This window comes from Platalea leucorodia, assembly GCF_965183815.1.
Source record: "Platalea leucorodia genome assembly, chromosome: 24".
Taxonomy (NCBI): domain Eukaryota; kingdom Metazoa; phylum Chordata; class Aves; order Pelecaniformes; family Threskiornithidae; genus Platalea; species Platalea leucorodia.
Window position 1 is genome coordinate 2813712 of NC_138846.1, and position 25016 is coordinate 2838727.

The 25016-nt window shown below is 54.6% G+C and overlaps 2 protein-coding genes and 2 long non-coding RNA genes across 13 annotated transcripts in view; 1 reads left to right on the forward strand and 3 right to left on the reverse strand.

Moving 5' to 3' along the window:
- Window positions 1-14590, reverse strand: part of ARNT (aryl hydrocarbon receptor nuclear translocator) — a 28640-nt gene extending 14050 nt beyond the window's left edge. For 4 of the 10 annotated variants that reach the window (XM_082333211.1, XM_082333214.1, XM_082333208.1 and 1 more), the window contains exons 1-5: window positions 14460-14590; window positions 6434-6545; window positions 5084-5128; window positions 3820-3864; window positions 1093-1137 (exon numbers count right to left, since the gene is read on the reverse strand). In XM_082333211.1, coding sequence (XP_082189337.1) covers window positions 1093-1137; window positions 3820-3864; window positions 5084-5128; window positions 6434-6545; window positions 14460-14484 — 272 coding nt within the window. In that variant the 5' untranslated portion in view covers window positions 14485-14590. Of the gene's footprint in view, window positions 1-1092; window positions 1138-3819; window positions 3865-4245; window positions 4884-5083; window positions 5129-6433; window positions 6546-14459 lie in introns of those variants that run through there. The other 6 variants (XM_082333213.1, XM_082333210.1, XM_082333216.1 and 3 more) reach the window with 5 other exon arrangements.
- A 1122-nt stretch (window positions 14591-15712) lies between these two features.
- LOC309600396 lies at window positions 15713-17164 on the reverse strand. The gene is made up of 3 exons (XR_014230429.1): window positions 17029-17164; window positions 16578-16689; window positions 15713-16357 (listed from the first exon to the last, which is right to left on the reverse strand). It is a non-coding gene; the product is annotated as an uncharacterized lncRNA (long non-coding RNA).
- Window positions 17165-19107: 1943 nt separating this feature from the next.
- SETDB1 (SET domain bifurcated histone lysine methyltransferase 1) overlaps window positions 19108-25016 on the forward strand; it is an 18761-nt gene continuing 12852 nt past the window's right edge. Inside the window, exons 1-7 of the mRNA XM_082333260.1 lie at window positions 19108-19261; window positions 21374-21596; window positions 21946-22118; window positions 22635-22672; window positions 22804-22903; window positions 23330-23497; window positions 23789-24073. Coding sequence (XP_082189386.1) covers window positions 21385-21596; window positions 21946-22118; window positions 22635-22672; window positions 22804-22903; window positions 23330-23497; window positions 23789-24073 — 976 coding nt within the window. The 5' untranslated portion in view covers window positions 19108-19261; window positions 21374-21384. The remainder of the gene's footprint in view (window positions 19262-21373; window positions 21597-21945; window positions 22119-22634; window positions 22673-22803; window positions 22904-23329; window positions 23498-23788; window positions 24074-25016) is intronic.
- LOC309600718 lies at window positions 23507-25010 on the reverse strand. The gene is made up of 3 exons (XR_014230453.1): window positions 24619-25010; window positions 23879-24043; window positions 23507-23791 (listed from the first exon to the last, which is right to left on the reverse strand). It is a non-coding gene; the product is annotated as an uncharacterized lncRNA (long non-coding RNA).

Consider the following 25016-nt stretch of genomic DNA (forward strand, 5'->3'; position numbering starts at 1 on the left):
CACTGCTGTTCGCTGTATGCGCGGGCCCCACCTCTAGCCTCTCCTTATCTCCTCAAATATTTAAGCTATGCAATACCGCAGTTAGGAAAGGCTGTGTTTGGGGGTTATTTTTTGTTTTAAAACCAGCCAGCAGGCAATAAACTGACCAGAACTGTGGCATTCTCACCACCCATGACAGTCTTTTTAGTCCTGTGCATTGCTTAAGAAGGAGTCTAGGGTGGAACAGCCCCAAGAAGTGACAGGGTAAGCCTGCAAGATGGCAAGCCACAAAACAGCCATTCTTCATGAATTACCAACCCTCAGCTCCGCAGCAGCGATGAGCTGTGGGTGGCGAGCAACAGAAACCCTGATGGCGACTTAAGCAGCTTTTATTTTGCAGCTGGAAACAGGGAAGGGACCATCTAGGGCTGATGTTTTTCTGCTGGAGAAACACAGTCCTGACAACACACCATCTCAACCAGCTGCAGCTGCGCGCACACATTCTCAGGGTACATTTCTGTATTGACGGAACGGCATTTGAACCGACTGCTTCGGGCATTTCAGCCCCCGTCCCTCATTAATTACAAATAGGGACTTGGGGGGGGAGAATAAAAAAAAATCATCTCATTTTCAGTAAGCCTAAATCACTGTAATGCATAGGACACCACCTTTCCTGGAAGGTTTTAAGGGGCACAAAACCCTTAAACTAATGCACATTTAAATGTCTGTTTTGCTAGTACAACAGCAGTCCTGCGACACAGCCTTACCACGGTGAGAAGAGGCCATTTGGCACCTCGATCCAGCCCGAGAGAAACCGTGTTTAGCACAGGTTAGCAAAGCTACAGCACTCAGTGAAAGCACTCGCCCAGCTCTACCCTGCGGTCTTTGGCAAACAAATCCTTTGCCTATTCCCCAAAGACGCTCTCGCAAGGGCACTAAATGCCTTTCCCCTCCTAATGCCAATTAGCCAGCCATTTCCAGAAGTCTGTTCCATTTCAAGTCCTCTGTTGCAGCAGATGAGGGAAGGAGGGGGAAAAGAGGAGGGAGGCCTAGAGAAACATTAAGGAAAGGAAATACTCTGCTTGTCCATGCTTGAAATCTCCATTCTCCTACCTGGCAAGTCTCTCCTTATCCGCTGAACTCTGCTCATCATCAGACCTAAAAATAAAATCAGCGATCTAAGCTAAAATGGAAAAAGTTTAAAGAAATGAAAAATGGGAAGATGTACTAGGAAACCCAGCCTACAGACACGTCTGTTTTGCAGAGGAGCAATTCCATAAAACAAAGCAGTCATTAGTTTGCAACATTACACATTGAACGGGTGCCTGCTATCTAGGCTGTTTTGAAGTTTTAAGATGCTTACCAAGACTGCAAAATAGGCAAGGGGTAGCTCTGTTTTACACATAACCGAGGTGCAGATTATTCTCCGCAAGATTAGAAGGCTAATGGCAGAACTGAGAATTAGGGTCCCAGCCACATTAAACTGCTCTTTCTTTAAAGAAAAAAAAAAAATCAATAGCCTCTTTGACAGTATTAATAAATCAGAAAAGCAGATTAAAAAACCCCAAATCCACAAACAGCGCAAGATTCACAGCTAACAGCAGACATTTTCGTAACGCTGCCACATGAACACCATTCAGGACGACAGGGTGGAGGTGGCCACGCAACAAACAGCACACAGACGTTATGCACATCAGCTACAGAGAGGCACACGGACGCCCCACCACCCTGCATGCACTTCCAGTTTTCAGGGAAGAGGAATCTGCAAACCTTGTTTTACAGGGGCTGATGATAAGTTTTCCTCCTTGAGGTCTGGCTGCCTTGGAAAACAAATAATCCCCCAAAAGCTACCGCCAGGAAAGGCGGGTACCACGCGTGCCCAGCAAGGCAGGCACGCAATCTCTCAAGGGCCGAGCATCTAAAACATACGCTGTGGATTTAGGGAGCACGAGAGGCGTTTTTAGCATTCGTCAGCTGTGGTGCCCTTCCACTTCAAACAGGTTTTAGTGCAGTACTTAAAGAAAAAAAAGTAGTCATCTTCACTTCCACGCTCTGTTTTGCCTCACATCATCCGAGAAGGGAAGAACGTGCTGGAAAAGGAGGGCTGCCGGAGCGGCAAGGAGCATGATAGGAGCAGCCCCGGCACGCAGACCCGAGCGCCAGGGGCAGGCCAAGGGGCACCAGGCAGAGGGGAGCCGTGCCACGCTTCCCACAGCCGCGCTCGGGCTGTCAGCGCACCAACACCGCCGAGGACTTCACGGCTGCTCTCCACCTCCTGCCGCTGCCCGAGCCAGTGACTGCAAGCGATCACCTCGACATTAAAGCGCAGGGGCACTGCTGATGCCCCACCGGAGAGAGAGGCTCCGGGCCTTAACGATTCGGAAGCGACATTCAGTTGTTTCATCTCTTTGTTTATTCCTTCCTCGCCTACCACGTGTGCATTAACCAGGGCGACTAAAGGCCACACCGCAACAGGGGCCACGGGCAGCCCAGATCCTGCTCCCCCTACGGCACTGCACACTTAGGTAGCAGGGTTTTTAACCTGAAGGGCCATGGAGCTGTTCAGCACGACAACGCTTACCAAAAAAGCGCACGCTGTAGGCATTGGGCATTACCTTAGCCCTTAAATGTATTATCAGGGTCTGTTACACCTCTAAGTTCCCAGAGCTTATGACTTGCACTAGGCAACAAGTTATTCGACATGGGCTGGCAAACACATTTCTAATTCGCTTGACTTCAGATCCAGTCAAACCACTCAAAAAGCCGGAGACCCCCAGCTTAGAGGTCCCTGCTAGCCTTTGGCAAGTAACAGCATGATGGCGACCTGAAATTTTGGCTTTGCAATTTGTTTGCCCCTCTGCATAGAAACTCCGACAGCGGTTTATAGCTCTGGTGGAAACATTACGGAACAGACGTTTTGCAAAGCCTTCATCTCTAGACCGCTAGTTCCAGCCCGTGATCTCGGTGAAATCCCAGGGAAAGGCCCCTGCCCCCAGCATCCCTGGCTCAGCCTGCGGTGGGGTCTGCCCTGCTCCCGGACACAACATGCCGGGCACTCCTTTCCCCAATGTCCTCGATCACTCGAATTTTAACTCCAATTTCGGGCATTTCTGAAGTCAGACCCCTCCTTAAGCCCAGCGTCTTGGCCGCTATTCTGTATTTGCTCACTTGTCTTCTTAGCAAGACACAGCATGATGTGCCTTAGCGCTGAGGGGACACCCTGGAATTTACAGCACTCGGAATAGACACAAAAGGACCTCGCTTTGGCAAAAACATTACACATCAACACAAAATAAACCCATGACATATTTAAATTGAGTTCCACAGGCTTCAGAAAGCTGTAAAAAATACCATGAGGTCAGTCCCAGTCCTCGATGGTACAGAGCTACTCTCAGACACCAACGAGTAGACAATCAGAGCCAAAATATTGTTTATAATGTTACTGTACGCTCCGATCTCTAGGAAACCCTCCATTTATAGAGAAAGCTTCTGCCCAAGCCCCCACAAAACACAGAAATCAAAACATTTGCAAGGAAACCCTGTTCAAGTAAAACTTGAACCAAGCGTGAAACTTGTATCTCTGCAAGTTTCTTGAGCAGGAGAAAAGAACGAGAGTCCAAGGCAACAGCTGAAAGAAATGTTGAAAAAGAGGAACAATTTCATCACACTCATCATGAACTGGTCCAAAAAACACCAAGGAAAATGTCTGGATCCTCTGGTGCACCGTCCTTCAAAGAGAGAAAACCTAACCCCTAGTCAGAAGGGTGCTGCAGGATCTCTGTTACGTCAAGGTGGTTTGGCACCAAAAGCTTCAAAAACCGCATCACAGCAGATTCTCACCTGGCAAATCTCTCTTTATCGTTTGGCATCGGGTCATCATCACATCTAGGAGAAAGGGGAGAAGAAGAAGAGTTCTTACGGTGCTTATACTGATTTCTTTCCCAAAGACACAGAGGCAAAAACAAGGTTTAATAAATCACACAAAAAAGGCCCGGTGTTAAAAAGGCAAACTCTGCCGGGCACGGGCAATCCAGACCCACGCTCTGCAGCTACCTCGTTAAAAGACTACAGTGCGATTATTTGTATCACCTCGATGATGGTTTCCACATCACATTCCTATCCAGGACAGTGGCATCACACTCAGTAATTTAAGCACAATCACAAAGAAATGGGTTAAATTGTACTTTGAAGATACGGTTAGCCCAAATCAAGACCCTCATCCGAAGGATCTCAGTAGGTAAACCCTACGTTCACCAGGACCGTTACCATCGCACAGCCATGCCGCAGTCATCTTTAAAAGACTGTTACATATGGACTTCCAGCATCATTAGAGTTGTCCAAGCCTAAACCACGCAGCGAGACTACAAACAAGTGACATGAGATCTTCCAACTCTTCTGCGTTCCATATGGATCACGAGAGGAGACGCTTGCAGCCTCGCCAACTCCTCGGGAGCAAGCACGGCTCTGTAATCGAAGCATCCTCGCAACACACGAGAATTAAGTAACACGTGCCTGAGGCAGTAACAAAAGCTCAGCACCTCGCTGTTGTGCCGATAAGCTATTTGGCAGAAGATTCTTCTCTGCGATCAACAGGGGCTTGGCCAGAAGCAGTGCTCCCATAGCGCTGCGCTGGAACAACCAGCGGATTGCTGGAAGCATTCATGGAAACGGCTTCATCTTTTGAGATGCTGGTATCGAACACAGCAACATCATCACGGCGTTCTGCAACACCGCTTCAAGCCGGGGCTCGCGAGGCTCGCTGCTTCAGCTGACCTCAAGCCGCTCTGGGGCTGGCCCAAGGAGACTGAGACGGAGACCGCGTCCAAAGCGGTGACGGGATCCCCTCCCAGTCCCTTCTCCGACTCACAGACCCCATGTGCACAGCAGCTTTGCTTTGCCATCAGCTGCAAAGATGGAGGAAGACTGCTGACTAGGAGAAAGGGAAGAGCTTAAGGAAGCGGAGCACTGCCTCCTTCAGACTCCCCTCTTCCCCCTGCACTGCTGGAGAGGAAAAACCACACGAGCAGCAAGCTCCTCTCCGGGGGAAATGCAGGCACATCTAGCCCACGCGACAGAGGCTTCCGGGTGCGATGTCCTCCCTCACCTGAGGAATTTGCTGTTCCCTTCTCCATCATCATCAAAATCAAGCCTGAAAAACAGAAGCAAGAATATAATTATTAACCAAGCGGTTTCTCCTTTACCAGTCGCTTTTCTGTCTGTCCCTACAGGGGTGCAGACGATTCTTGAAAGGAAGATTTAAGTAACCCCAGGGGTTAATGTGAAACAACCCACAAAGTTTAGAAGGGGGCTTCCTTTACATGTCTGTCAGAAACAGAGCAAGGAAACAGGTCAAAAAGAGAAAGCCCACTCGGAGCACCCACTGCATCACAGCCTCCTGTTCCAAATGCTCTGGATCTCCCAGCAGCGACCTGAAGCCCAACAGGGCCCGATCGACAACCTACATATGGAGCACGCCCAACTAAAAGCTTGGGTCGGTTGCATTTAAAAAAAAAAAAAAAAAACAAAAAAAAAGAGGGCAAAATACTTCAAGAGCTAAAGTTCAGTCTGGTGACCTGCATATTGGCGCCCTTAGTTCAACAGCAGACAACGTCACTGTTTGCTGGAACAGGGTCAAAAAAACAACCCAAAACATTTCTACACTTGTAACAAGTGTAGGTGGGAGGACAGGGGAAAGGCTTTTCACTGCACTTCCTTTCAGGACGGAAAGCCGGCGTGTAGACACGGCACAGCAGCGTGCGTGCTTGCAAATGAAGTGCAAGGAACGAGTAGCAGACAGCGTGGGAGGAGCGGCAGGGAGCGGAGCACCAGCAAACAGAGGTGAAGGGGAGAGTCTGAGTGACTGGGGGAGGGCAGGGAGGGATTTTAATTAGCTGGAAAATGAAGGAGATTTCTTGTGCGAGGAATTTAAGAGCAGCCACTCAATATTCTTTTAATTTGCAAAGGCACTTTTAGCAAACAAAAAGCCTACCACAAGCACACTGCGGCTTCCCCCCACCTTCTCCCAGAGAGCGCACAGTTGCAAAGGTTGGAGCAAGGCCCCAACATTCGCGTTCTCTGTTCCTCCACCTCTCTTGCAGCAACCGGCTTCTCTCACTGCTTCAGTGCCTCCTGTTCCGCTCTCAGTCCCTGGAGAGCAACCCTCTTCTCCTGTGAGGTGCAACTCAACTTTTTCATCCCCTCTTTTTATATGTAATACAGAACGTGGCGTTAACAGGTACGGTTGGCATAAAGCATACCGCTACGAGGAAAAAGACTGGGTACGGCGCACCTGAAGGAATCGGGCAACTCCTCTTTGCTTAGCAGTAGACAAGTTTCCTCGTCACAAGGCTGACCGCTCTTTCAAGCGAAGAATGCTTCCTCAAAACCACACTTCACTCACACCCCCCCTCCCCCAGAAAAGCAAAAACCCCAGGCACACAGAGCACACACTCACCCAGGACGCCTCTTGTTGGCTCTCTGAGCGATGGCTCCTCCAGCTTGCGCACCCGGTCCGGGGTTCCCGGAGCCGACGGCTGCACCCAGCGAGGAAACATCTGATGCCATTTCTAAACAGGAGAGTGGAAAAAAGAAAATGAACCAGTATCACGTCAAACCCCCTCTAGTTCAGAGGGTGGAGTATTCTCCACATATAGCTCCCATTAAAAGCAATTGCATTTCAGCATCTGATGTGGACAGATTTTGTGCAATGTGTGCTTCTAGCCCTTTCATCTGCTGCCTCTCCAGCGCCTGCACTGAGGGCCCGTTGCAGGCTTTGAACACATGCTGTTTTCATAAGCTCAAAAGCTGAGATCGCTAAACTAAAAAGATGTGGCCTCCTTTTTAGACAGAGGAGGAGCCTGATGGGATCGCGGGTAGGGGCTGAACCAATTCTCATGTGCTAGCTGTGCGAGTATGCAGAAGGGGAGGAGGAGAGTTACGCGTTTGCCTAATAACATTCACGCCGCCTCTTGAAGAGGGTTTATTTCCCAATCTAAGAGACAAAGAATTGACCAAGACGCTTGTAAGGTACCTTGAAAACCATGATCTTTCAGACAGTCATTTCTGTTCTTCGGCAATACCGACCTGTGGGCACCACAGGCATCGTTACCGGTCTCTGCCTACGCTCCTCCGCAACCGGCCACACACCCAGAGCAAAAGAACGCCAGTTCTTCCCCGAAATGACACCGCCTCCATTCAGCACAACGGCAGTCTTGCTTGGAGCTAAAAACCTTGTGGTTTACATGTAGAGAAGTTGCGTAAACAGTAGGAAACCTAATCAATGCTTTCTAAGAGATGAAGCAGGCAGGTAAGGGGCTCAAGAAGTGTGGAATTGGTGAGCCTTCAGAGATCGAGCCCCCCGATATTGCAGCGCCGCTTCTACGAGAGGTTCCATGTAGACACAACATTTGAGAAAATAAGAAGTCTACTTCGAGACGTGAAAGTAAGCCGCTTTCGGTGTAGGGGAAAGCAAGCAGTGTCTAAGTGGCGAACTCGAATGCGCTGCCCTCACAAGTCGGATGGCAGGCCCAAGCCTGTCACGCATTATGGGTTTTTTCCACAAGGAAAGGAAGGAGGCCGGCTCTCTGCGCAGCCACGCGCAGGCTGAACCGCTTCCCCGCCGGGCGGGCGGGCCGGGCTCCGAACCCCTGCCCGCGCTCGGGCAGCGCGGGTGCCCGGCTCCCCCCGCTCCGCCAGCGGCTCCCGGCTCTCGCCGAGGCGAGCAGGGACTTCTCGCTCCTCGCAAGCCGAGAGACTGGGTTTGAAAGCGGTGTTTGATAGCAGACACTGAGCCTCGCTTCTTCGACCCTCAAGCAGGGCTCTTTCCTAATCCCAGTTGTTTAGGAGCACAGGTAACAGGCCCCGTAGTTGTTCAAAGCTTGCTCAGCGTGGCTTAAACCGAAAGCACATCGGAACGTTGCCATGAGAGCCGTGTTCAACGTTCTTCTACGTTAACATAGTCTCATCTGCACCAGAACCAGAGGTTTTAAACAAGTTAAGGCTTTTTTTTCCATGTTTCTGAAATAAGTCAGCTCCGTACTCATTTTAATGGTTGTGGTTTTTTAAGTTTGCTGCTAACCAACTGCTAGACTGCAACCAAAACAGTCGCTGCAGCCAGAGAACCTCCACCACGGGCTTTGCAAACTGAGTTGCGCCGAGTGCCTTGAAGGTAGAAAAACCGCTTCTGCTTTATCAAAGCGGAGGAGACCAACAAAAAACCCCAACGCACACAAAAAAAGCCTATTGCTGGGGTTCCCAAACCACAGCAAAGTGGCACACTGACACCGAGAGCTGCTTATGCATGACATGCTGCCAGAATTGGCGGGACGAAGCAAAGATTTGAAGTCAGGTTTAACAAATACGGCAACAAATTGGTCGGGGCTTAAGCTGAGAGGCTGTCAAAGCTTAGCTTAGCCACGACCACGAGGATATTGCTGGACGGGTAGAGGAGAGCTATACTATAGCAAGCTTCTGTGCAACAGTGCCTGTCCTACTTCCCACCTCATCAAACCTAAACCAGCCTTTTGTATTCCCAACACCAGGAAAGGAAAGGAAAAAACCCTATTTTCAACATCATAGGTACATCTGGGTTTGACAAGTACTTTTACAGTTCCTGAAGTCAGGTTTCAATCCAACAGCAGCTCAGCCTAAGCAGTACTTCCAGAGTTGGACGGTGGATCGCTCGCAGCTAAAAGCGGAGCTGCGCGACGGCCCAGCCACCTCCGCGGCGCGGCTGGACCACAGCGGCTGGCTCGCAGCAACAGCCCCAGCTCTCGGAAAACACACTCCAGAACTCCTGGTATGTCTTCCCCCCCCCCCCCCCCCCGAAAAAAGTAGTATTTTAGCCCAGTAATACTGCTAGCCAATATCACTGTTCCATTTGTTTTCCTCTGAGCCGCTGGCATTGCTGAAGAAGTTTCTTCCTTGCCAGCCCCATGGTATTTCCCAGGGGTGACTGAAATATGGAACAAGCATCCAGCTCAATGCCTGGCAGTGGAAGGGGCCAACAACAACAGTCCCAAACAACAGCATGAGCGAGCACACCCAATTTCAACACTACCTACGGCAACAAAACACAAAGACTTCTCTGAAGTTTCAAAAAAAAAAATTTGAGAACAAAGATTTTTTAAGAGACAGAAGATTATTTGAGGTTAGTGGTTTCCAACATGCGAATACATAAGGTCTCTGCCGGGAAATCGGTCCCTGTGCGATGAAGTCAAGACGGCTGATGCGATGCACTTAAAATAAACGGAGACCGGCCCTCCTCACACTCCACCCTCCACGCTGGGACCACAGGCCCTTCCCGTCTCCTCTCCGCTGGATTTCGGATCACTCGGACACCTCTGTGCCCCTTATTTCTAGGTGACGTCCCAAGGTGCAGAAAGGGCTGATATCAAAGGTCTTTGTTCAGTGGAACATGGCTCCGAGTGCAAGCAAACCAGGTCAGGAGGTTCATTCCTTTTCCCAAGGAGCCTGTGGCTTTCCAACACACGTATTTAAACACCACGGTCTGAACAGAAATAAAGTTTCTGGAGCGTGACAGATAATCATTTTATTAAGGAGAGAGGAATTTCCGCTTTCGGGCAGGGGAAGGAAGTGACACTGTGCTGTTCCTCTGCAAATCAACTTTTAAATAGGGTTGAGGGGGAGGGAGGGCGTCTTTGTTTGTTTTTAAAGGCCTCATCGGAGCCTCTGCTATTTCTAAGGAGCCTCCGGCGTGGGCTAGCGTCTCACAGCAGCATCGCACGGTGAAACCTCTTCACCTCCTGCTTCAGCTTCCTACTCGGAAACACTTGCCTCTCGTGGTACAATGTGCCCTTTCACAAGTGGAGGAAAATAAAATACCTTGAGATTTGGTACGGTGACTTGGTAATACCTTCTTCTGCATACTGAGGGAGAGCATCGAAACGGTTCCGTACTCTTTCACGTGAGCCACTGGCCTCTCTACCACATCCTCACCCCAAACCCAGGGAGAGCGCGGGGCGGGCGGACGGGGCGGGAAGAGGTCTAGCTCTTCCACCTGTCAGAATTTCTAGGGCACTCACACAAATCCTTTCAAAACCCCCATTTTCCCCCAATCCTCAACACGGGCTGTATCGCACTGTCATACCGAGGTCAGCGTGGAACCGATGGAACCCAAGCTATCAATGCGAGCTCCGAAGGCTTCGCCCACGGCAGCCGGGTGGTGCTGAGGGCGTCTCAAGCGCACACGTACTCACTAAATTCACCGGCCCAGATGCCCGTCGTGAGAAAAGCAGTCGCTTCACAGAAATCCCCCCCAGCTGCACTTGAAAGCCACCGGCTCCAGGCGTAAAAGGCAAGCCGTGAGCAGCCAGAGGCAACCCGAGCCAAAGACCCAGCTAACGGAGACAACCGGTTCTAAGAAAGCCCGGTACGTTATAACCCACGAAACACCAGTTTCACAACTTGAAACGACGGTCACCGGGGAAGTTGCTGATCAGTTGTTCAAAGCAGTGACGAGCAGTTCCCAGATACCGGGATGCTTAGCTCTGACTCAACGTACCGATATCCAAAGCGGCGAGAACAATAGTTTTCAACTACTCCAAAATAACAGAAGAGGCAATGAACACGTTCCTTTGAAACAATCAACGTTAAGAGCAACAGGACAGACGTTCGCTTGCGTTTTGAAAGCGGATCCTTCAGAAATCAGATGTGCCGCCAGAAGCCCCGGTCGATCTTTCTCAGAGGGCAGGGTGGGTTGCGTCGAGTCACTGCTGCAACAAGCGGTATCCCGGGCAGGCCTCCCCCAGCCTTTTCCAGAATCAATCCCCGCTCGCCTTTAACATGTGTTAAACGTAATTAAGGCCAGAAGAGATAAGCAGAGGCAGCGCAGAGAAATTAGGGATCCTCGTTTGTAACGGAACATAAATCTGCAAGCGCAACCGCAATTCAGCCAACAGCTCGACCCAGAATAGAATAGGCTGGGAGATCGCTACGGGAATGTCATCCCGAGAGCCAGGCTTCCAGCCCAGCTCTCCTGGGAAGGGCTCTGTTGCAACTACTGGCATCTCAACAGTGAAAAAGCTTCAGAAATAACGTCACAGAAAATATTCAAAACTGTGATTTACGAGATGGGCCTGCCATAGCTCTTAAATGCTTTTTTATTGTACCACTTCGTCTACTACAGCCAGGCGCCGTACAAAGCACAGCAAAAATGGTGGCTCCTGCTGCAGAGAGTTTCAGCATATGGCTGTTCCCCAGGCTCAGCGTCAGCCAGCACGTTTTAGCACAGCAAGGTTTAGTTTAAACTTAACCATTCGTGAGCTCCCCAAAAAGCCAAGGAAGTTTAGAGCAGGTTTGTGAGCAGATAACCGCGGCTACGATAAACCAGCGTACTACTTTAACGAACACTTGCATTTCCCTCACAGCTACAAGGCTTCGGCCTGAGCAGCGCACGTGGCTTTGTATTTACAAAGCGTCTCGGTTTCTGGCTCTCAGGTACCTTGAAGAGATTTATTTTTTAAGTAGGCGGGGGTTTCTTTAGGTTGTTTGAACTTCCCGTGCAATGCCAGCTCAGCACTTTCATCCCCATGGGAACCTCCTCCAAGAAGCAGTACAGAAATTAACTAAAAAAACCATAGGAAAGTATGCATCTTCCCTTCTCCAGCGTTTGCAGTCACGCATTCATAAAAGCAAACGTTTGAAGTGAAGCTGATCAATCGTATATTCATCCAGCCAGCACTAAAAGTGTCCTAATAATCCAAGTTAATATTAAAACCTGTAAAGTAATGCAAGTAAGGCAAGCCCCTTTTCTTTTTTTAATCCCTTCTCCTGTTTCCTCCCGGTTAGTGGATGCTACTCGCTTTTCACTCCTAACCAGATTTTAACAACGTAAAACTGGCCTAAATTGGCACAACTGAAAGCCTTCAGCCTAGCACTCTGCACAATTTAAGTCTTTTCCAGTTAAATAAGACCAGTAAACTGTGCGGTGGCTCACCTCACCCTCGGAAAGATGAGGGAGCAGAGAGGTTTTGCGGATTTATTTTTCAGCAAGTTTATCTGAAAACGGAGAAGTGCTTTATCCACCTCTCTCACAGGTCTCGGAGGTGACCTGCTTTGCCCGCGTAGCATCTTGAGGAAGGACAGAAGGCCCGGGACGGCCCGACACTGAACGCAAGCTGCGGTTTGAACACTTGAAATAAGTTCTGACTCGTTTTTGCGGCCCTGCTGAAGCTGCGAGGACGTTCAGCGTATTTAGGGGCATCATCCAGTATCCACCGGAGCCCTGCAGTCGGGTTTTCAACGTCAAGAAAGAGAGGACCCAGCTTCTAACGAACAATTTTCACAAGTAGTGTATTTTACTGGCAGTCTCTAGGTACATAATGCTTATGCAGACTGTAAGCATTTTCCCCCCCAGTTTAAAAGGGCCAAGCCAATATCGGTCAGTCACTCTGCCCATAGTTATTAATATTAAACACAGATGTTGCAAGTTCTTTCTCTTTTCCTTGCGAATTTGTTTAAAACTTTCCTATTATGCAAAATATCATGCAACTCCGAAGACTACACTTACATAAACACTTTGCAACACACTCGCAGTTCAAAGCCACGAGTATCTTCCTTTCTCATTCACTGGATTCCTACGGAGCTGGCTCACAACACACATTTTCCGTTCTTACCCCAAGCAACAGCATTTTTTTTTGCTTTACATTTAGCTACGCATCCTTTGTCCGCCAAACTGCGAAACCTTGAGCTAGCACTACGCTGGCAGGAGAAGACGAGAACTTCCTGACGAAGCCCAAACCACCACCAAGACACACCACCAAGATTTTACTACTTGGAATAATCTCACTGTTTTGTGGGATATTGCCGTGAGCCAAAGGCGTATTTTGCTGCAGGATGGGATCACAACTTTGACAGTTTCCATTTCTGATACATTTTTGCTAAGCTAAATCAGGAATTCTTGTTTTTTCTAACAAGCCATCTCTGATTGCTGAAGAATTTCAGATCATTATGGGAAACCACAACCACGTATTTCCAGACACCAGTTCTGCACCCTTGCCTCATAATCACCACAGACAAATGACCCAACGTGTTTTCTCAATATTTAAAGCCACAAAAGCTTCCTATATCGTTAAAATGAAAAAAAAAAAAAGTCATCCTTTAGAAGCTACATTGAACAGTCCTCGATAAACCTGAACGTGTCACACGACCCAAGACCTCGCCAGCCTCAAGCCACAACCAAGAATAGTCAGAAACCACAAGCCAAAAAAAAAAAAAAAACAACCAAAAACACAGAAGCTCAAATTCTGATCTCAGTCACCACGCTGTATATCCATTGCAACTTCACAGACACTGGATTATTCCAGATACATACTAATTTCAGAGCAATTTAGCCAGAATTCTGATAAAGCCCAAAAGATAGGATTTTATTTGGCAAGCATCAGATACCACCAACTTCCAGCTTCCTCCAAACAGGGAGTCACCCCTTGGTTATCAACCTGAGGGAGCAAAAGTTGAAAGAATACTCTGCTTTCTGCTGACAGGCACTCACACCCGTGGTTATGCACCAGCTCTTCAGCTCAGCAGTTTAAAAAGAGGCAGAAAGGAGATTTGTAAAAATCCTTTTCAAAACAGCGCATCAGGTTTCGTCTGTTGCTAATTAAGGAAATCTCAATGAGACAAAGAGCAAAAGAAGGGGGTCTAAAACCAACATAAACCATTAAGGGTAATAAATGCAAGCGAGCCCCGCTGGTGCGTGTGCCCTCCCGGGAGGGCGATGATGGAAACCAGCCCCAGGTACGCCAGAGCAGGCACAGCAGGGCCCGCGCCAACCGCTGAAGCTCGGGGAGCAGAGGCGAGCGCGAACGCCTTCCTCCGCAGCGTAACAAGCTCACGCACCGTTTCCTTCTCCACCTCCAGCCTACCTTCTGTCCATAACGCCCCGCCGCTCAATGAAGTGCCTCCTGCAAAAGTTTCTGCCATCTGACAACCACGCCGGTTCTCCAGACCCTCCCCGAGCGCCACACCGGCTCCCTCCCTGCTTCTCGCGGGTGTCGCCCACCCCGTCCCACCCTCCCACCACCCACGGGCCCGGCCCCCGGCCCTCTCAGCTCAGCCCCCAGCCCTCCAACCTCCGGAGAACACCCCTTGGCTCCCCCAAAGCTCGCCTCCGACCCCACCAACCCAGTTAAGCCTCCAGCCCCGGGTGACACCTTCGACCCACCCCAACGCTCCTACGGCCCGGCCCGGGCCTCCTCCGCGACCCCTTTGGCCCAGCCCCTGCTAACGGCACCACCAGGCCAGCCACCTCGACCCAACCTGCCTCCGCCGAGCGCTGCCTCTCTCAACGGCTCCTCAGCGGCCCTCAGCAGCCCCCTGCCCGGCCCAGGGCCCCCTCGGCCCCCCGGAACGCCCCAGCCCGACCCCCCAGGCCCGACCCCCTCAGCCTCCCCACGGCCGCCCTCGGCCAGGCGGCCCCCCGCGCCCTCCGCAGCCCGCCCTGCCCAGGCGCCCCGGCTCACCCGGGTTGGCGGCGGTAGCTGCCATGGCCGGCGAGGGCTGGCAGCCGCCCCCCGCCTCCCTCCTCACCGCCGCTGCCAAGATGGCGGCACAGGAAAACCCTCCGCTCTGCCGCGCAGCCTAACCTGCCCGCCGGGAGGGGCGGGGCGGGGGCGAGGGGCAGCGCTCCTATTGGTTCAGCCGGGGGCGGGGGCGGGGCGAGCGCGCCCGACGGCGCAGCCAGCAGGGTAAGGTGAGCGCGGCCATGCCCCGCCCCCTACCGTGGGAGGGGGCGTGGCCACTGCGGGGGCGTGGCCACGGCGGGGGTGTGTGGGGAGGGAGGCGCGCGTGGGGCGAGTTAAAGGTCGGGTTGGGTCACGTGTCGGGTTTGGTTTTTGTCGGAGGGCAGGAATCCCGCTGGGATTGGGACTGGGACTGGGATTTGGACTGGGATTAGGGCTGGGACTGGAGTTAGGGTTGGGACTGGGATTGGGATGGAGTTAGGGTTGGGACTGGGATGGAGTTAGGGTTGGGACTGGGATTTGGACTGGGATTGAGATGGAGTTAGGGTTGGGACTGGGATTGGGATGGAGTTAGGGTTGGGACTGGGATTTGGACTGGGATTGGGATGGAGTTAGGGTTGGGACTGGGATTTGGACTGGGATTAGGGCTGGGACTGGGATTTGGACTGGAGTTAGCATTGGGACTGGGATTGGGATGGAGTTAGTTTTAGGACTGGGATTTGGACTGGAGTTAGCATTGGGACTGGGATTGAGATGGAGTTAGGGTTGGGACTGGGATTGGGACTGGAGTTAGCATTGGGACTGGGATTTGGACTGGGATTAGGGTTGGGACTGGGACTGAGTAGGGGCGAGGACTGGGACTGGAGATTCAGACCAGGCATGGGATTTGGGCTGGCACTGAGCCTGGAACGGAGCTTTGGGTTAGGATGGGGACTGGGGGGGCACCAGTAAAGCATTAATTAGGGCTGATTAGTGGCCACCCCCATCGCAGCAGGAGCCAAGATGGGGCGGGGGGCCACCGCTGCACCCCGGGACAGGAGGCATCCCCCTCATCCCCCCTTCTGGGCACCGGCAGGACCCCAAAAACTCAGCCTTTGCCGAAAAATCACCAGCAAAACCACCCGGCGCCAGCCCGGGGGCACCGGCAGGGCTGGCAAAGCTTCACCGTAAAATAATCCTCTTTCCCAAAGCGATCCTTTTTCCTCTTGGGGAGGAAAAATAAAGAAACCCGAGGGAGCAGGGGGATTTCTGCGGTGTTTAAAGCGTTTTGGCGCGTGTCGCGAGGCCGTTTCGCAAGAGCCAAACAGGCAGCTCAGTTCAAAGCCCAAAGCGCCACGGTTTCAAAGAGTTTTCCCCCTGTTCGGTCTGAAACGAGCCAAGGATCAGCTCCAAATTATCTCGCAGGCTGGGGAGGACCTGGCTCCCGCTGCATTTTGGGGATAAATCCTCCTCGACGCTCCCCAGTTCACCCCGTGCCCCTGCCGGGCTCTGCAAGACCCGCGCAGGGACCCCGGAGCCTTCGCCCGCCGGGGAAGGGGGTGCTGGAAATAGCGGGTGAGAATTTAATCCACCGGATTGTTTCTCCCCGTTACCGGGAGCGCCTGAAAGGCGATGCCGCCGCATTCCTGCAGTATTCATGAAGCCCCAGTGAGGGCAGGCACCCACAGCCGGGGACCGCGCGGGAACAGGGGACAGCGGGGCAGGGAGAGGGGCACAGCCTGCGTCCGTCCGTCTGTCCGCAGGGAGGTAAGGAGCTGCCCCCGTCGGCGCACACGGGACGGGGCTGAGAGCCAGGGGCTTCCCGCAATCTCTGGGCGCTGCAGGACTTGGTCGTGTTGATTTATCTGCCGTCCTGGGCGTAGTTGGGGCTGCGGCCACCTGCTCCTGGAGTACGTTAGCTTTAGCAACACGGTATAAAAAAAAAAAAAATATATATATATATATATATATATAGGCATACGCCTATACCCCCACAGCTCAATCCACGGCTCTCCTGGCGCCACTCAACAAGCCTCCGCCTCTCCTCCAACCTTGTACAAATCTAATTATCCGTCTGCTGCCACCAACGTCTCTCCTCAGCACAAAGAAAACCCTCCTTTACCACCCCTGTTTGCTTACCGGCGGTTTTTCCTCCCGTCCTGCTTCTAACCTCAGCCGGCGTCCGTGTTGCTAGGGGTCAGCCAAGCCCCGGTGCGCTCGTTGTGCCTAACACAGCGGGGGGTGTGGGGTCCTGTGGGGGAAAAAAAAAAAAAAAAGAAAAAAACCTTAAGGGGGATATTTTCACCTGCTTTTTCCTGGGAAATGAGGAGGCTGGGCAGGGAAGGGAAGCTGGAGGGGGTGCTGACGGTGCCTGGGACAAGGACAGGAAGACACTGGGTGTCCCCCAAGCCGCAACCAACAGCCGTGACAAGGAGCAGAGGGGTCTCAAGGCCACCATTTCCCCATTTTGGCTGCTTTTGACACCCTCCCAGTACTTCCCCTGCACTGCGACCCGCTCAGCCCCTGCGAATCCCACCCGTCTCTGCCCCGCAGGGATGTCACCGGCAGCTGGGCGCTCGGGGCCACGCACCTGAGGGCCGTCCGCATGGAGAACGCCACGGCGCCGCCGGCAGTCGACGTGGACAAGGGCTTCGCCGTGGCCTTCGTGGTGCTCATGTGCCTCTTCCTCCTGGCCATGATGGTGCGGTGCGCCAAGCTCATCGTGGATCCCTACAGCGCCATCCCTACTTCCACCTGGGAAGAGGAGCAGATCAACTGAGCCGGGGCGAGCTGGCCCCAGGGACCCCCGGCACCCCCAGGGACCCCCACAGCCCTCCCAACCACAGGGTGCTCCACGGCACCCCAGGGCCCTCTGACAACCCCCAGCCCCCCAGGGCCCTCCAGCGCTGTGGAGGCCCCAGGACCCTCAGCGTCACCCATCGCCCGCCAGGACCCTCAGAGCTCCTCAGGACCCCCCCCAGCACCCTCAGAGCTCCCCATCGCTCCCCAGCACCCCTAGAGCTCCCTATCACCCCCCAGCGCCCCTAGAGCTCCCCAGGACCCCAGTCTGCCCCCCAAGACCCTCAGAGCTCTCCTCACCCCCCAGCACCTCAGGCCCTCCTAGGACCCTTGGAGCTCCTCAGGGCCCCCCGGGACCCTCAGAGCTCTCCTCACGCCCCCCAGTCCGGCCCTCAAGACCCTCAGAGTTCTCCTCACCCCCCCAGCACCTCAGGCCCTCCTAGGACCCTCAGAGCCCCCCAAGACTCCCCCAGCACCCTCAGAGCTCTCCTCGCCCCCCAGCACCTCAGGCACCTGCGGGACCCTCAGAGCTCTCCTCAGAGCTCCCCAGGACCCCAAGCCCCCCCCCAGCACCCTCAGACCTCCCCAGGGCCCCCCAGGACCCTCAGAGCTCTCCTCACGCCCCCCAGTCCGGCCCTCAAGACCCTCAGAGTTCTCCTCACCCCCCCAGCACCTCAGGCCCTCCTAGGACCCTCAGAGCCCCCCAAGACTCCCCCAGCACCCTCAGAGCTCTCCTCGCCCCCCAGCACCTCAGGCACCTGCGGGACCCTCAGAGCTCTCCTCAGAGCTCCCCAGGACCCCAAGCCCCCCCCCAGCACCCTCAGACCTCCCCAGGGCCCCCCAGGACCCTCAGAGCTCTCCTCACGCCCCCCAGTCTGACCCTCAAGACCCTCAGAGTTCTCCTCACCCCCCCAGCACCTCAGGCCCTCCTAGGACCCTCAGAGCCCCCCAAGACTCCCCCAGCACCCTCAGAGCTCTCCTCGCCCCCCAGCACCTCAGGCACCTGCGGGACCCTCAGAGCTCTCCTCAGAGCTCCTCAGGACCCAAAGCCCCCCCCCAGCACCCTCAGACCTCCCCAGGGCCCCCCAGGACCCTCAGAGGTCTCCTCACCCCCAGCACCTCAGAGCCTCCCAGGACCCTCAGAGCCCCCCAGGGCCTCCCTGCACCCTCAGACCTCCCCAGGGCCCCCCAGGACCCTCAGAGCTCTCCTCACCCCCAGCACCTCAGAGCCTCCCAGGACCCTCAGAGCCCCCCAGGGCCCCCCTGCACCCTCAGACCTCCCGAGGGCCCCCCAGGACCCTCAGAGCTCTCCTCACCCCCAGCACCTCAGAGCCTCCCAGGACCCTCAGAGCCCCCCAGGGCCCCCCTGCACCCTCAGACCTCCCCAGGGCCCCCCAGGACCCTCAGAGGTCTCCTCACCCCCAGCACCTCAGAGCCTCCCAGGACCCTCAGAGCCCCCCAGGGCCCCCCTGCACCCTCAGACCTCCCCAGGGCCCCCCAGGACCCTCAGAGCTCTCCTCACACCCCAAGCACCTCAGGCACCTGCAGGACCCTCAGAGCCCCCCAGCACCCTCAGAGCCCCCCAGGGGGCCCCCATGACCTTTAGAGCTCTCCTCATCCCCCAGCACCTCAGGGACCCCAGGCCCCAGCACCTCAGAGCCGCCAGCACCCCCAGGGCCCACCCATCCTCCCCGGGCCCCCTCAGGCCCCCCCGGCCCTTCCGATCACCTTCCCCCAGGTGGCAGCACCGCGCCTTTCTAGGGGCGCTGCCCCTTTAAGCGCCCCGGCTCCTCCTCTTCGCGCATGCGCCTTGGTCCCCCCCGCGGGCGAGCCCCGCCCTCTGCGCATGCGCAGCCCCGCCCCTTCGCCGTCGTGCCGGCTGGAGGAGGGGGGATTGGGCTCCTCGCGCTGCTGTTACCGGAAGTGACGTCGCGCCGCGTCCGGCTGGGAGGCCCCCCTCCCTCCTTTCTCCTCCTTCTCCCCAACAACCGGGGTCGCGGCGGGCCCCGGGCCTCGGGGCCTCGGTGAGTGCGGCCGGCCCCGGGGGGCTGCGGGGCAGGGGAACGGCGGGGGGGGCTGGGGGCTGCGGGGGGACAGCGGGGGTGAGGGGGGCAGGGGGAGGTGGGGGGGCACGGAGGGGGCTGCGGGGCAGGGGATCGTGGGGTGGGGGTGCTCTGTGGCGATGCTTGGGTCAGGAGGGGGCTGTGGGGCAGGGGATCGTGGGGTGGGGGGGCTGTGTGGCGATGCTTGGGTCAGGAGGGGGCTGTGGGGCAGGGGATCGTGGGGTGGGGGGGCTGTGTGGCGATGCTTGGGTCAGGAGGGGCTGTGGGGCAGGGGATCGTGGGGTGGGGGGGCTGTGTGGCGATGCTTGGGTCAGGAGGGGGCTGTGGGGCAGGGGATCGTGGGGTGGGGGGGCTGTGTGGCGATGCTTGGGTCAGGAGGGGCTGTGGGGCAGGGGATCGTGGGGTGGGGGGTCTGTGTGGCGATGCTTGGGTCGGGAGGGGGCTGTGGGGCAGGGGATCGTGGGGTGGGGGGTCTGTGTGGCGATGCTTGGGTCGGGAGGGGGCTGTGGGGCAGGAGGACCGGGGCAGGGAGGTGTTGGGGGACTGGGGGAGGCATCGAGGCGAGGAAGGGGCTGTGGGACAGGGGAATTGCGGTGGGGGGACTGCGGGTTGTGGGAGGACAGCAGGGATGGGGGGGGCTGTGGGGGGCACGGAGGGGGCTGTGGGGCAGGGGATCGGGGGGGGCAGGCTGTGTGGCGATGAGGGCGCTGTGGGGCAGGAGGACAGGGGCAGGGAGGTGTTGGGGGACTGGGGGGGGCGTTGAGGCGAGGACGGGGGTTTTGGGCAGGGGAACTGGGGGGAAGGATTTTGGGGGGATGCTTGGGGTGAGAAGAGAGCGTGAGGGGCTCCCTGCACGGGAGGTGTGTGGGGTTGTTCTGAGGTGCAGGCGGGGGGCAGGGGCTTTTATAGCCCGAGGGGTTGATGGAAACTTGTGACTGTGAGCAAACTGTAGGGTGTAAGAGAGAGCGTAAGGGCGTTAGGAGTGGGGGACTGGAGGCTGAGGGGTCGCTGGGGGCTTGGGGTTGCAGGGGGGCTGTGGCGGCACTGGGATGGGGTGCTGTGGGGGGAGGAATGGGGTTGGGGGTGCAGCGGGGGCTGTTGGACAGAGGCCTAAGTGTGTGTGGGGGTGAAGGTGGATGGGACGTGTTGGGAAATGGGGGCTGGCAGGGGCCGTTTGGGTGACAGGGGCGCGTTCGGGAGGTGGGTGGGTGGTCGCGGGGGTGGGAGGTGTGGGGGGGCTGTGGGCTGCCTTTGCGTTTTAGGGCTGGAGGAAAGCGCCTGGGTGCAGCCGGGAGAGAAATGTGGGCAGGGGGAGCTGGATGGGGCTGGAGCAGGGTGAGGGGAGGGCGCGCGGGGGTGGGTTGATGGAGGAGCGGGAGCGGAGCGGGGCTGGAGACGATGGCGTGCTTAGATACAGACAGGGAGGCTGAAGGGAGAGGTGAGAGCGGGGAGCGGTGCGGGAAGGAGGAAGGTGACTGTGAGTGCTGCTGATGGGGGGCAGACTTGAAAATAATGGAGGCTGGTTGGATTATCGCCAGGCCCAGCTCAAAGGGAGACGCGAGGGCTGCAGGCCTGGGCAGAGGAAGCTGCTGGGGCCATCCTTGGGGCTGGATGTTGTAACATTCCTTAAACACGGCGAGCAGGCGAGGATAGGGGCTCTTGGGGGCTGCTGCGTGGAGGTGAAGCTGTGGGACAGATGGGGAGAGCCATCTGCGTGGTTCCCCTCCCAGGCGAGGCAGAGGGTTGGGAACTGCTCCGCAGGTTTTGCAGAGGGGAGGGCGCTGAGGCGGTGAAGCGTAAGGCTCCAGCGTTCCGCGGGTTTGGAGAGTCTGTGCAGAGATCGGAGGAGACGTCAGGAATCCCTGGTTGTCCTGGGAGCCTCTGGCTCCGCAGTTCGCTTGCGCTTTGGTTATTTTTGGCTCCCTGTGATGTTATCTTAACAACGTATATAACATTTTCTTCCTGACTAGCTTTCAAAAAATGGAGCTTACGCTCTTGTGAGCGCTGTGCCTCGGCAGACGTGCTACAGCAGTAGGGTTTCATCGGCCTTTTCTCGCCTCTTTGTGGTGTCAGGTGCAGCAGAAATGGATTCCCAGGAGATCAAAGAGCTGCAGCAAGAAGTGATGGAGGCGCTGGGAATCTCCATGGAGGAGCTCCAGGACATCATCGACAAAGAGCTGGAGAAGTTCGAGTGCGTGAAGCAGAGGAAGCAGCAACTGGAGGAGCTGGAGAAGTGCGTGAAACAGAAGGAAGAAGAGGTGGCTCGCGTCGACCGGCTCTTTGATGACGCTTCGAGGTGGGTGCGCTTGGAACGGCAGCCACGTGTCCGAGTTGGGCTTCAGAGCAGAGGAGGGGGAGATCGGGTGGCCGAGTCCGATGTCTTGAGTGCTGCCTGTTTTCCTTCACTGTAGCCCAATGCTGTGATTCTGCATCGGTTCATTTGTGTGTTGGTATTGAGGGATAATTAAAATTATTCCACTGTGGCTTTAAATCCTTTATGTGAATACTCTTTCCTCACCTCACCACGGTTGTATTTAATTAGCAGCTCCCCAGCGGTCAGTTCCTATTTCTTTCTGCGGTATTGTGGGACGTACAGCTGGGCTCACCCTGTCTTTTGCTGTCTCTGCCCTTGTCTTTTTCCCCAGAGCCATTGATAAATGCGAGATACTGGTGAAGGATCTGTACTCCAAGCTGGGCCTCCAGTACCGTGAGAGCAGTTCTGAGGACGAGGACTTGGCTGCCAAGGCCACGGAAGTGATTGAGATCCCGGACGAGGATGACGATGATGTCATGAGTATCGATTCGGGTTGGAAGCACAGTTCAGTATCTCATTGCGCCACACGGGACCGAGGGGAGGGATGGAGATCTGAGCGTGTCCTGGAGGAGGATGGGAATGAGGGGGATCAGGATAAGGATATTGTAACGTTGGCCATAAGCCAGGCTGGTCCGTAAGCAGGAGAGGATCAGGTAGGAAATGCCGTTGGCTCACGTGAGGAACGTTACGGCTTGCGTGGTCTGCTGGGGCCCGTAACTATTCCATGGTTCCTGCAGTCCCAAACTGGGACCTTCCCAAAGCTGCCTGATTGTTGTCCCCGTCAAACGCTGCCCCTGCAGGGAAGCTGCCTGTGCAGCGTGTTGTGCGTCTAGAAAGGCTGGCTCAGTAAAAGCCTTGCTCGAGCGCGTTTCTTGACAGGGATGGAGAAGGCTTTTGAATGGATGCTTTTCTCTGTTCCCTCTTCTTTCCGTGACTTAACTGGGATGGATTTTTCCTCCCCAGGATGGACTTTTTCCTCCCCAACATATTTTAAACCACTTCTTTTCTCTTTAAATGCAGGCAATAGTAGTCCCAGAATCGCAAAGGATCAGACTCTGGTGAGTTGGAAAAGACCTGACTGTAGTGTACATCTGCAGTGGGGTTTTGCTGGAACACTCAGGACATCATTGTATTTGGTGCAAAAAAAGAAAAGGTTCTTCATGTTTTCTTCCTCTTTCCTTCCCTTCAGCTGCGGGAAGCCATGGCTGCAATGAGAAAGTCCGCCCAGGATGTTCAGAAATTTATGGATGCCGTGAACAAGAAAACAAACGCCCAGGATGCACAGAAAGGTCAGCGCGTGAGAGCGTCCTGGGGCCGACGGATGTGGGCTGGCGCCCGTGGGTGCCCGTACCCTGGTCCTGTCTGCATCTTAACCTGTCGGTTTTCCTTCCGAAAAAGAAAATAACTATTCTTTTTCCCTGCTGGAAAGACCCATTGGGATATATTGATTCCAAATTCCTATTTTTCTTTAAGCCCTTTCCGAAAGCGAATACAAATGGTGCAGTTGCCATAACATGAAAGCTTTTTAATGATATTTAAACGTCGCTTGCCGATTACTCCATCCAGTAGAACTGAGGCAGTTAGGCTGACCGAGGTAAAGGAAAGCAAGGACGCCTCCTGCCTCAGGGCCAACAGATGTTCTTCCAATTGCGCACGTAAGAGAGGGAGTCTTTGGGCGATTTCTAAGGTACCTTCTGGTGCTGTTCCTTGGGCAGATGCACAGACCCCTCAGGAAACTCCTGGCTCTCTCCAGCCCGTTGGCCCCGCAGCGGCTGGGAGCGATCTCAGCAATGACGGTGATCTGAACGTTGGCATGAGGATCCTGGGCAAGAAGAGAACCAAAACGTGGCACAAAGGAACTCTGATTGCGATCCAGACGGTCGGTACGTCCTTGCCTGCTGCTGTGACTGGGTGCTCGTGGCTTTCACCAGCCTTTGGGTGGGCAGCGTTGCTCAGGCTTGGAGCGGGTCCCCTCCCCTGTCAGAGCACCTACTGCCACCGGGAAAGAGTTGTGAAAGCAACGCATCTCTACTATAATATTTTACCTTCCCAATTAATTTCTGAAAGGCTTTCAAGCAAGTTCTGAACTTGGATCACAATGGTATATGGTGTCGGACTTCTTGTGTGGAATCACTTGGCTTTTATTTATCTTGCCGTGTTGAAATGTCTTTCAGGTGCTGGAAAGAAGTACAAAGTGAAATTTGATAATAAAGGGAAGAGTTTGCTTTCTGGCAATCACATCGCTTACGACTATCACCCCTCACCTGAGAAGCACTACGTTGGCAGCAGGGTTGTGGCAAAATACAAAGATGGGAATCAGGTTTGGCTGTATGCTGGCATCGTGGCTGAAACCCCAAACGTAAAGAATAAAGACAGGTATTCATGCTCCTCCACAGTCATGTACCGCTCTCTCTCTCTTTGTTTGTTTTCTTTTTTAGGAAAAAAAGAAAAGAAAAAAGGTATATTTGTGGGGGCTAAATTCCTTTCTGCCCTTTCTGGGGACGTAGCTCTGAATGTTGTTTCTTCAGTCTTCCTTATCTCTGAAAGCTCTGGGTGGAGCTTCCATCCTATTACTCATGTCCCTGAGTCAGAAATTGTATCTGGTAATTCATTCAAATTATCACACAAATGTAGGTCTGCAGTGCTCAAGGCACAAAACATAGCGTTAGGAAATATGAGCCCTCGAAGCATTTAGCACCAGTAGTGCTGCCAAAGCGCTTAAGAAGAAACAGCAGGTCTAAAGCAGCCTTTCAGTCGCGTATAAATAAGGGGCAGGGCTTCTTCGGTCTTGTGGTTTGGGCTTGTGGTCTGTCCGAGAAGATTCATAAAGGATATAATCGCCCCGTTTGTTTCAAATGTGGATCTGCCTTAAAGGCCTAATTGTGTCGAGTTCTATCTGATACGCGTTTAATAACTGAAAATGAACTGTATTTATTAGCCATATTGCAAATTCGCTCCTGGCTAGGCTGGCCGTAATGCTGATCTTTCGTGCTGCAGCCTTTACCTGGCTCCGCACCCTGACGTTATTATCCAGAGGCAGGCGGTGGGGGCCGTATCCAGGCGTGTGGGGATCCCGCTCCGTTATTATCCAGAGGCAGGCGGTGGGGGCCGTATCCAGGCGTGTGGGGATCCCGCTCCGTTATTATCCAGAGGCAGGCGGTGGGGGCCGTATCCAGGCGTGTGGGGATCCCGCTCCGTTATTATCCAGAGGCAGGCGGTGGGGGCCGTATCCAGGCGTGTGGGGATCCCGCTCCGAGCTCCCGCTGCCCGCAGGCACTGGGACGCTCATGCTCGGCTCCTGTCTGCAGGTGGAGCCCTGGCGGCGTCCCCCAGCTCCCTCCCCGTGGTGCTGTTTGAGTCACAGTGTGCAGCCTCTCCTGCTGCTCTGTCCCAAAGGCTCCA